General features: G+C 48.0%; 1 protein-coding gene and 1 long non-coding RNA gene across 4 annotated transcripts in view; one reads left to right on the top strand and one right to left on the bottom strand.

The window, feature by feature from the left end:
- The window catches only part of LOC110388243, a 30,474-nt gene extending 25,762 nt beyond the window's left edge, over positions 1–4,712 (bottom strand). Inside the window, exon 1 of one of the 2 annotated variants that reach the window (XR_002432829.1) lies at positions 4,619–4,712. This is a non-coding gene — a long non-coding RNA (uncharacterized LOC110388243). The remainder of the gene's footprint in view (positions 1–4,618) is intronic. The other variant, XR_002432828.1, reaches the window with a different exon arrangement.
- The window catches only part of FREM2 (FRAS1 related extracellular matrix protein 2), a 119,394-nt gene continuing 112,163 nt past the window's right edge, over positions 4,807–12,037 (top strand). For both annotated transcript variants that reach the window (XM_021377310.1, XM_021377320.1), the window contains exon 1: positions 4,807–10,053. In XM_021377310.1, the coding sequence (XP_021232985.1) occupies positions 4,902–10,053 (5,152 nt within the window). In that variant the 5' untranslated portion in view covers positions 4,807–4,901. The remainder of the gene's footprint in view (positions 10,054–12,037) is intronic.

The raw sequence follows: 12,037 nt of genomic DNA, 5'->3' as shown, positions 1-12,037 counted from the left end.
CACCAATTCATCTTTCAAATTGTGGATGATGAAAATTTTCTTTGTGCCACAGTACGTACAGTAAGCTCATTATACCCACCTTTTAGATATGAAGCAAGCAATTATAAGTTCATAGGATTTCTCTGAGGCAAGGAGTAAGACCCTAGCATGAGGGGTGGGTTTTCAGAGTTAAATTGTTGTAGCAAAATTACTTATACCACAAGTAAACATCCAAATGCTCCCATCAATCTCATTTGCTGTTTCTATGCTCACTCCTCACTGTCCTAATTTCCTTGGCAAGAGAGTTAACATACATTGGTGAGGGATAGTAAGTCTTTTTGCACTTACAGGTTATGAAACACTGATCCTATTTACTTGGAAAGCATTTAAAAATGGATATTTGGATGTCAATTTTAGTCCCATTTCCTAGTACTTGGTCATCAAAATGATTTTAGTTATTTTAAAAGCATCTATAGAATCAATTTTACAATCGAGACTAAAATCAAGTACAAAACTCTTGTGTAGAGTGCTGCCATAACAAAAATCAGACTTGGCTACAGTTAAGATGTTAAGATTACACTGCAACAACAGAGGGCAGACTTTGATAACTAAAACTTAGGTAGGCTTGGTGAACAGTAAACTTCTCTTACATTGGAACTATTGAGTTGTCAGTTTCAATTAAGGAGTATAAATCTATGATCCAGCATCAAACCCAGAAAAGGATTCAATTTAAATTAATATTAGATTTGCGCTCATTTTATAACAAGCAAGTTCCTGAAACACAAAAGACTCGTCGATTCCTGAATCTCAACAGGTAAATTATCTGGAAATGCTCATCACTATTTCAATGAGCACACTTTTTTATGAATACTCTGTTAAATGAGCAGGTCTTTGTATTACAGCTTTCTGCATGTTTATTCTCACAAATATAGTGAAGTAGCAAAGTAGATCTGCATACGTTCTGAAAGGATGCCAACTCTTTTCATTCATGAAAATTGAGCACAAAAGTATTTTAAAAGATCAGTGAACTCATTACTGGACCCAATTTTGGTTTGTAACACTGATTCAGTGACAACTGGGAGGAAACTGCATTGGAGTTGCATCCACACAATTAGATCAGAATTTAGCCAAGATCTATTTCCTTTAAGCGTGATTTGAAAACAAGTGTTGGCACTTGTTTGCAACTCAAACCGTGCATGTGTATACATGTGTGTGTATATTGATTTAGAAAATGGAAAAGGGCAAAAAATCACAGTGTTTAAATTTGGAATGGAATAAAGATGGTGTACATTTATTATTGAATTATTATTTAACATATTAATGTTGATGAAGACAGACATTTCTTTAAATCTCACCAGTGCTATCTCAAGTCTCTGTACTGGTTGTCTAAGTGTGTGTTTTCTTGTTTTAAAACAGAACACCAAACCTGCTCATTATATCTATTCAGATCCAGTCACTCTATCCCAAACGCTGTCATCTCTAACAAGAACAGAGCATGTTTGTGAAACTATGGGACAACCTTGATCCTTGGACTTAACTGAATTATCTTCCTTTCAGGCTTAGAAAGAAGACATTAACCTGCTACAATCCAGGGTGAATGTCTCATTAGGGCAGAGAAATTGTACTACTGCTTCTTATGTTACTAGTGGTCTGACTACTTACTGCTTTCTGCAGCAGCACTCACAGTTACAGTTTAGTGCGGACTTGTTTAAAAAAATCAACTCTCTGCAGCTTTCTAAGGTATGTCAATAACAGAACACAAAAGTATCTCACAAATTACAATAATTTCTGAGTTGAAGGGCAGATGTCTGTAGATAACTCCCTGCCCCAAGTGAAGCTGAGTTATGTGCTGGAATTGATACTGAGGTGTAGATATAACGGACCCTGCCTACACCTGAATTCCCAAATTCATGTTTTATGTACAAAAAACAAGATCATGTGTCATAATGTTTTTTCACCACTTCCAGTTTCCACAGAACCACTTCCTAAGCACTTATAGAACCACAGAATCAGAGAATAGTTTGGATTGAAAAGGACCTCGAGGGTCATCACATTCCAACCCAGTCCTGCAGGCAGGGTTGCAAACCACTAGACCAAGCACTAGATCAGGTTGCCCAGGGCCCCATCCAACCTGGTCTTAAACACCTCCAGAGACAGGGCACCCACAGTCTCTCTGGGCAACATCTTCCAGCAACTCACCACCCTCCCAGTGAAAAACCTCCCCCTGATATCTAATCTAAATCTTCCCTCCTTCAGTTTAAAACCTGTCCCCCTTGTCCTATCACTACCTACCCATGTAAAAAGTTGATTTCCCTCATGTTTATAATCTCCCTTTAAATACTGGAAGGCTGTAATGAGGTCCCCCTGCAGCCTTCTCTTCTCCAGACTGACCAAGCCCAGCTCCTTCAGCCTGTCTTCATAGGAGAGGTGCTCCAGCCTTCTGATTATCTTCATGGCCCTCCTCTGGACCCTCTACAAAAGCTCCACATCTTTCCTGTGCTGAGGGCCCCAGACCTGGACACAGTACTCCACATGGGGCCTCAAGAGGGCAGAGTAGAGAGGGACAATCACCTCCCTCTCTCTGCTGGCCACTCCTCTTCTGATGGAGCCCAGGATACTGTTGGCCTGCAAGCACTGCTGGCTCATGTTAAGATTTTCATCTACCAGGACCTCTAAGACCTTCTCAGCAGGGTTACTCTCAAGGAGTTCTTCTTCCAGCCTGTATACATTTTTGGGATTGCTCTGACCCAAGTGCAAAACCTTGCACTTTGCTTTGTTGTTCAGTACGTTCACCTGTCATTAGGTTCACAAGGGTCCACTTTCTGAGTTTATCAGAGGAGGCACACTCTCTTTGGCCTGCCTTTTCTGACCAATGTCAGAACCCTTTCTTGTTTTCAGCATCCCTCACCAAGTTCAGTTCCATCTGCACCTTGGCTTTCCTAATCCCATCTCTGCACGTCCAGACAATATCCCTGCATTCTTCCCAGGGGACACGTCCTTTTTTCCACTGCTTGTACACGCCCTTCTTTTCCCTCAGTCTGATCAGCGGGTCCTTCCAAGCCATGCCGGCTTCCTGCCTCCTCTGCCCGCTCTCTTATTCTGAGGGATGGAGAGCTCCTGCACAACTCTCAGAAAGGCATCCTTAAAGAGTAGCCAGCTTTGCTCCATTCCTCTGTCTCTAAGGACAGCTTCCCAGGAGATCTCATCCAACAATTTCTTAAACAGCCTAAAGTTCACCCTCCTGAATTTCAGGATCCTGACTCTGCTCTTTGCCAGACCCACATTCCTCAATATCATGAACTCAACCAGGGTATGGTTGCTACAAACCAGTCTGACACCGATCTTAAAGACTTTAACAACCTCCTTCACACCAGTGAGCACAAGGTCCAGCAGCACTTCACCTCTGGACAGTCTGTCCAATACCTGAACAACAAAGTTTTCATCAATGGACTCCAAGAGTCTCCTGGATCGCTTACAACTCCTCCCAGTTTTCCCAGCAGATATCCAGGTGGATGAAATCCCCCACCAGGATGAGAGCCTGTGAGCAGGATGTTTCTTGCGCTGAAGCAAGAAGGCCTCATCAACAGGCTGCCCTTGATCAGGTGGCCTGCAGTAGATCCTGACCACCAGGTGCCCTTTATTGGTCCCAATCTTAACCCACAGTGTATCAGCCTGTTCCTTACTGTTTCCCGGAGGAAGCTCCTTGCAGTCCATCCGCTTTTTAACGTAGATAACAACTGCCCCACCCCTGCTACCTTGCCTATCCCTTCTGAAAAACTTACAGCCCTCAATGCTAATATTCCAGTTATGTGAATCATCCCACCACGTTTATATGATAGCAGTAAGATCAAGTGCACCACATTTTCCAACTCCTGCTGCTTATTTCCCACACAGGGTGCATTAGTAGAGTGGCACTTCAGGTGGACTTTCAGACACAGTTCTTCCCTGAAGAAGCCCTCCCATGAACCTCCTGGACAAACCCAAGGCAGTTCCTTGCTTTGACTGTTTTGAATTTGCCTTTCCTCTGCTGGAAAACTTCTATTAAAATACTGTGGATCACATTTCATTATCAAAGAAGTTTAGCTGCAGTGGGAGAAGATGAATTAAAAAGTCAAAGCCTGCCATTAGGAACTTTAAAACACAAACACTCTATCGAGACCAGGCTCTTGTTAATGTGCTTTTAACTGCAGACACCAGAGGTCAGAAATGCTGTGCAGCTTTTATTCAACCACAGCCGCGCCTGGCCACTGCGAGCAATGAAATTGGATACGAACTGATGTGTTTTGCCCGGAGATATTTATCCGTTTTCTTTCTGGCGCGCAGAGGGGCGGTGCGGCCCCACACCCCGCAGCGAGATCGCCCCGGGAACCGCTTTCTGTTCCGCGGGGCGGCCGTTACCGCACGCGCTCCTCGACCGCCCCGCTCCCAGGGAAGCCCCCAGCACTGTCCGGCGACGCGAGGTCAGCCTGCTGTAGCCCGGCCCCAGAGAGCCTCTGTCTAAACAAGTAGCACCTCCCTCTCCCTAACAGGAGGACCCAGCTGCCCGCAAGGCTCTCCCAGCTCCAGCTGACCCCTGCGTGCCGCCGCCTCCTTTCTTCCCGCTCCCGCACGGCCAGCACTCAACCCACCACTCGCCCACCTCCTCTTCCCTCAGCAGCAACCTGTTCCGCGAGGGGCTGGAGGGAGGGGCCGAACCCGCCGTGGCCTATGAGATTGACAACCGGCTCTGTCCAATCGCGGCAGAGGGCTTCGCCCCCCACGGGTGTCTATTGGCCGCTTGGAGGCAGGGGGCGGGTCTCCGGCAGCTGGCGGAGCTCTCTCCGGAGCGCGGCGGGCTGCCCGCAGAGCGCTGCGTGTGCGCGGCGCTTAGCCTGTGTCGGCAGCCGGAGTGTAGACGCTGCTGCCGTCCTCCAGCAGGGACCATGCAGGCTCTCCTCGCCGCACTACGGCGGCTGCCGGCCGGCTTGCTGCTGCTGGCCGGCTGCGTGTGCCTGGGGCTGTCGGAGCCGCCGCCGAGCAGAGCCGCCGTCTCCTCGCCGTGGGCGCCAGAGGCGGCTGCCCCCGTCGTGGTGGCCAACCGCGGGCTGCGGGTGCCCCTGGGCCGCTCCGCCTGGCTGGACCCCACGCGGGACCTGGTGCTGCAGGTGCAGCCGGGCGACCGATGCCACCTCACCGTGCTGGACGAGGACCCGCTGTGGCAGCGGCCGGGCCGCCTGAGCCCTAGGCGCTTCCCCTGCGACTTCGGTCCCCGCGAGGTGCGCTACTCGCACCTGGGCGGCCGCAGCCCCGCGCGGGACCGCGTCCGCCTGCAGCTGCGCTACGACTCGCCCAGCCGCGCCCTGGTGCTGCCGCTGGTGCTGGAGGTGGAGGTGCTCTTCACCCAGCTGGAGATCGTCACGCGCAACCTGCCCCTCGTCGTGGAGCGCCTGCGAGGCACCAGCAGCCCGCTGGACTCCCGCAGCCTGGAGTTCGCATTCGAGCCGGGCCGGCAGCGCTGCCGGGTGGGCCTGCTGCCCTCGCTGACCGGGCTGCCCCGCTACGGAGAGATCCTTAACTACCCCACGGCCGTGGCGGTGCCGACGGGAGGGAGCGTGGAGGCTGCGGGAGGCGGCCCCGTGCCCGCCTCCATGTGGGACTGCGAGGAGTTCCTGCGCCTCGGGCTGCGCTACCGGCACACGGCGGCCGGCAGCTCCCCCAACCGCGACCTGGTGCCGCTGGTGGCCGAGCTGTGGGAGGCGGTGGGCGGCGGGGAGCTGCTCAAGCGCGAGTACTTCCAGGTGCTGGTGCGGATTCGAGGCGGGATGGAGAACGTGGCTCCCAAACCCAGCTTCATGGCCATGCTGATGATGGAGGTGGACCAGTTTGTCCTCACCGCACTCACTCCTGACATGCTGGCAGCTGAGGATGCTGAGTCACCCCCAGACCTGCTGCTGTTCAACATCACTTCGCCCTTCGGCCCAGGCCAGGGGCACATGGTCAGCACAGACGACCGGAGTTTGCCCATCTCCTCCTTCAGCCAGCGTGATGTGAGAGAGCTGCGCATTGCCTACCAGCCCCCTGTGGAGGACTCAGATCGAGAGCGTCTCTTTGAGCTGGAGTTGGAGGTGCTGGACCCCGAGGGTGCTGCCTCGGAGCCCTTTGCCTTTGTGATTGTGGTGAAGCCCATGAACACCCTGGCACCTGTGGTGACCCGCAACACTGGCCTTGTGCTCTATGAGGGGCAGTCACGGCCTCTCTCGGGCCCTGGTCCCAGCCCCAACCTGGTGATCAGTGATGAGGATGACCTTGATCAGGTGCAGGTGAGTGTTGTGGCAGGACTGAGACATGGCCACCTCACTCTGCTGGAGGACACCCCAGCATCTGCCGCTCCTCGTAAACACTTCACGGTGGCTGAGCTGGCAGCAGGCCGGGTCGTTTACCAGCATGATGGCAGCGAGTCTCCACTCAGTGACAACTTGGTGCTGCGGCTGGAAGATGGTGGCTCCCGACACCGTGTTGAGTTCCTTTTCCCAATTACCCTTGTGCCCACTGATGACCAGCCACCCCTACTCAACGCTAATACAGGGTTGGCTATAGCTGAGGGTGAAACAGTGCCCATCACCACCCGTGCTCTTAGTGCTACTGACATTGATTCACAAGATGCCATCCTGCTCTTCACAGTGGAGTCTGGTCCCAGTGCTGGCCAACTCCTCCTGCGACAAGCACAGCCACCTCCTGGCTGGGAAGAGGAAGATGATGAGGGTTTTTCCTGGAGGAGGGTGCCAGGTGTAGTGGGGAGCTCACTTATCTATGAAAAGCCTGTGAGAGAGTGGCTGCAGCAGGACATTGTGGAAGGGCGTCTCTATTACCACCACTTCGGGCCTCACAGCCCTGGCCCTGGGGTTGTGTTGGACCAATTTGTCTTTAGGGTCCAAGATGACAATGACCCACCCAACCGGTCTGGACCGCAGACATTTGTGATCCGGGTGCATCCTGTAGACAGATTAGCCCCAGAGCTGCACAGCAGCAGCAGCCTGCACTTAATAGTTGCAGAACAGCAGGTGACTCCCCTGCGAAGGAAGCACTTGTGTTACACAGATGAGGATTCAGGGGACCGTGAGCTTCGTTACACGATAACCCAGCCCCCCACTGACACTGACTCTAACCATCCTCCAGATGAGCATGGAGCCCGCCTTGGATCCCTTGTGCTGACTGAAGATCACTCTGTGGAGGTTACCCACTTCACACAAGCACAGATCAATCATCACAAGATTTCCTACCGCCCCCCACAGGAAGAGCTGGGAGTGGCTCCTCATTTGATTCAGTTTCAGTACCAAGTGGAAGATGCAGCTGGCAATGCAGCTGAGGGGACTTTCACCATCTACCTGCAACCTGTGGATAACCAGCCTCCTGAAATCACTAATACTGGCTTTACTTTGGCTGAGGGAGGCAGCCATGTCCTTAGCCCAACTGAGCTGGATGCCAGTGACACAGACACAGAGCTTGCTCATCTCCGATTTATCCTGACCCAGGCTCCTCGTTATGGCCAACTGCAGCTTTCTGGGTACAGTTTGATCCTGGGAGGTGCCTTTGGCTTGGAGGATATCAGACAAGGGAGGGTGGTGTATATACACAGTGGAGCTGAGACCAATAGCGATTCTTGCAGGCTTGATGTGAGCGATGGGGTTCATGTTGTGCCCATCATGTTAAAAATGAATGTGCACCCAGTTGATGATGAGGTTCCTACCCTACGGTTACCGCCAGGCACTGTTGGCTCCTACCTGGATGTACTGGAGAACGGTGCTGCTGAAATCACTGCTAATGTAATTCAGGGCACAGATGAGGATACGGATGACTTGATGTTGACTTTCATTGTTGAGGATCCTCCTCAGCATGGGAACATCCTTGTCCAAGGGGTGCCTGCTGAGAGATTTTCCCAGAGAGATGTTTTGGATGGTGCTGTGGTGTATGCTCACACTAGTGGTGAAATAGGCCTTCTGCCCAAAGAAGATACCTTCAACCTTACCTTGTCTGACCTGTCTGAGGAATGGAGCATCAGGGGCAATGTTGTTCAAGGAGTGTCAGTATTGGTGACTATTCTCCCTGTTGACAATAAAGCCCCAGAGATTTTTGTGGGGGAGCAGTTCAGAGTAACAGAAGGTGACAAACGTGTCATTACTCCTGCTCACCTAAGGGCTGAAGATGTGGATACTCCTAGTGATGATATCCTCTGCACCATTGTTGCCCAGTCCACATCGGGGTATGTAGAGAACATTTCTCCAGCCCCAGGATCTGAAAAATCCAGAGCAGGTATAGCTATAAGTGCTTTTACCTTAAAAGACCTCCGTCAAGGGCATATTTTTTATGTCCAGAGTATACATAAGGGTGTAGAACCTGTTGAAGACAGATTTGCTTTCCGCTGTTCTGATGGCATTAACTTTTCCCAAAGGCATGTTTTCCCTATTGTCATTATACCAATGAATGATGAAGAGCCTGAAATCTTTATACGAGAGTTTGTTGTGATGGAAGGCATGAGCCTGGTTATTGATACCCCTATCCTCAATGCAGTTGATGGGGACATCCCTGCTGATCAGTTAACATTTACAGTCACCAGGCTTCCCAGGCATGGCCACATTGTGAACCAGCTGGTTAATGGAACTGTCTTAGCGAAGAGCTTCACCTTGGATCAGATAACAGAGAGCTCCAACATACTCTATGAACATGATGACTCTGAGACAAGGGAGGACAGTTTTGAGGTGAAACTCTCAGATGGTAAACATACCACAGTGAAAACGGTATTCATTATGGTTGTTCCTGTAGATGATGAGACACCCAGAATGGCCATCAATGATGGTTTGGAGATTGAAATAGGGGAAACTAGGACTATTCATAACAGAATATTGAAAGCTACTGACCTAGATTCTGAAGACAAAACCTTGACATACGTTATAAGATATGGGCCAGGACAAGGTCTCTTACAGAGATTAAAACCTTCAGGTGGAGTTGAGAATATCACTCTGGGGATGAACTTCACTCAAGATGAAGTGGATAGAAATTTAATTCGTTATATGCACTTTGGCCAAGAAGGTGTTCGTGATCTTATCAAATTTGATGTGACTGATGGAATAAATCCTCTCATTGACCGCTACTTTTATGTGACAATAGGTAGCATTGATATAGTCTTCCCAGATGTAATCAGCAAAGGAGTTTCTTTGAAGGAAGGAGGGAAGGTAACCCTTACAACTGATTTGCTTAGCACCAGTGACTTGAATAGTCCAGATGAGAACTTAGTTTTCACTATTACCAGAGCACCTGTTCGTGGTCATCTTGAATGCACAGATCAGCCTGGGGTGCCCATCTCCACTTTTACTCAGCTCCTATTAGCAGGCAATAAAATCTATTACATTCACACTTCGGAAGATGAGGTGAAAATGGACAGCTTTGAGTTTGAGGTGACTGATGGTTATAACCCTGTATTTCGTACTTTCAGAATTTCTATCAGTGATGTGGACAATAAGAAACCTGTTGTCACAATCCATAACCTGGTGGTGAGTGAAAATGAATACAAACTAATAACCCCATTTGAACTGACTGTGGAAGACAGAGATACACCTGATGCATTGCTAAAATTTATCATCACTCAAGTACCGATTCATGGTCTGATCATGTTTAATAACTCCAAACCAGTCACCACCTTCACTAAACAAGATCTAAATGAGAATCTGATCAGCTACAAACACGATGGCACAGAATCAGTTGAGGATAGCTTCTCTTTCACTGTTACAGATGGCACTCACGCTGATTTCTATGTCTTCCCTAATACTGTGTTTGAAACGAGGAAGCCTCAGACGATGAAGATTCGGATAATGGCTGTGGACAACAGCATACCTCAAATCGTAACCAACAAAGGTGCTCAGACTCTCCGTATTTTGGCCACGGGCCACATAGGGTTTCAGATTACCAATAAAGTGCTCAAAGTGGAAGACAGAGACAGCTTACATGTTGCTCTGAAGATCAGAATCACAGAGGGTCCTCGTCATGGATTCCTGATCCACCTGGGGAAAGGCAACCATAGCATCAGCCAGTTCACCCAAGGTATTACAATACCCTCCATGTTATTTAGTTCACTGGGAACATTCTTTTTTTCATGTTAAACTGTGTAATAATTGATGGAAGAATCTTGACAGCAATTTATTTATAGTGGGTTTATTCTTTCTTAGTTCTACTTATTATTTATTGTGTCTGTGATAGCTTTAAACAGAAGGGTGTTTACTGGATATACACTGAATAAAGGAGTATCTTTCCTTTGGAGAGCTTACAGTCCAAATAACTTGGAATAAGTCTGCTTATATTGAGTAGACTTATTCATTGCTATACATTTGGATAATAGAATTGGGTTGCACATGGCTCCAGATCTTTTTAGGCCAAGTGCCTGCTTTGAGAATTTTATTTAGAAAATGCTATGGGAGTGGCTAAGCTATTATTAACTAATGGTCATGCCATGGCTAGGGTGTCAGTTGCTGTACAGTTTGAGTGCGCTTAACTGTAAAAACAAAATCATTTCCCAGACATGGGGAGATGAGTGCATTTGTTGTGTTAATTACACAAACCTTCGCCACAAAGTGTTTGTGGTAAGTTAAAAGGTAACATAAATGTTTTAAAATTATGTCAGTGGTACTTACTTTTTACATAGAACTAAAATACCAGGTGGTATAAATAGGATGAAAACTGCACATGCCAAATGTACTATAATAAAGCCATACCACAAGGCTATGAAGTAACTTTCTTCAACTGAAAGAGAGCATTAACTGTTCTCTGGAGAATTTTCCATGTTACTTTGTGATGAATTAATGAAATGAGGTTTCTTGGAGCCTCCTGCAGCTGTTATGTGTTTACACTGTATAACTGCATGCAGACTCAGAGCTAAAGGGGCCCAGACAGGCTGGGCTGTGTAGGTAGTAAGGCGAGAGACAGGTCCTTGTAGCTGGCAGTATTTTACTTCATACAGCCCGTACTGATGTGTATCCCTGGGTACAAGCTTGACTGCGTGTGGTACTCTTGTCAGATATACCAAATATACTGCAAACAGGCTAGATAAACTTTTGAATGGCTGATGTGCCTTAAGTTTTACAGTATTAGTGCAAAGTATAAGGTAATAAGGGACCAAACATGTTGAAGCTTTGGGAATAGCTGCAGCTCTTACAAGTAAGGCTGTGGTAATGCACTATAAGCAGTATGAAAAGCGTCATTGTCAGAGTAGGTGAGAAACAGAAGATAGTAAGAGTGAGGAGATAAACAGATTATCACTTTTTTTAAATGGGCTTTCTCATGAGAATAGAATTGCTGAGTGTGTGTTCCCTAAAAACAGACCACTGCATAACACAGTGTTACCTCACTTTGTGGGTGTGGAGAGGGAGGGAGAACCAGAATGCTGAGCCGGGGGAGAAGCCCACAGCTTCAAGGCAAATTGGTTTTAGAGCTTATGAGGATCTCCAGACCACGTTAAAACTTCTCAGGTTCCCTGACCATGCTGGCACGAGCACTCTTAATTTCTGCTGATTTGAAGAGTCATTTTGAGAAATAAATATAATTTTCTTCTTGAAGTTCAGTAATCAAGTAATGCCCGAGCATCAGCATTGCATTTCTGTGGTATCTCTCTTCTCTACTTTCTAAATGCTTTCTATGATGGTTTATATTTTGTGAAGCAAACACATTAAAATGTCATATGAATGCAGGGCTGAGCACTTAAGAAGGGAGAATGGGAAGGGCTGCATGAAAGGGAGAAAGCATCAAACTCATGCAGGGGTAGTACGTCTGTCGTGGACAAGGAAATAGGAGTTAATGGAAGTCATAAAATAACCTGGGAATGTAAGTCATGGATGACAGAGCACTGTCTTATTCCTTCCTTTTTCCTCAGATGCCCTCACACCTGTAGCTGTTTTGGTTATGGGAAGGGTCATGAATGACAGGGAAGCAGAAACTCTTGGCTGGACCCAGAGGGCTACAGTTTTCAGAAGTAATGTGAGGTGCTGAGTTCTTGTGTAGACCAAGCTGCATGCTCAAAACTGTGTGTAGTTCA

Source organism: Numida meleagris, chromosome 1 (assembly GCF_002078875.1).
Source record: "Numida meleagris isolate 19003 breed g44 Domestic line chromosome 1, NumMel1.0, whole genome shotgun sequence".
Classification (NCBI taxonomy): domain Eukaryota; kingdom Metazoa; phylum Chordata; class Aves; order Galliformes; family Numididae; genus Numida; species Numida meleagris.
The sequence above is the reverse complement of the archived record's forward strand: the minus strand, read 5'-3'. Positions and strand labels throughout refer to the sequence as shown.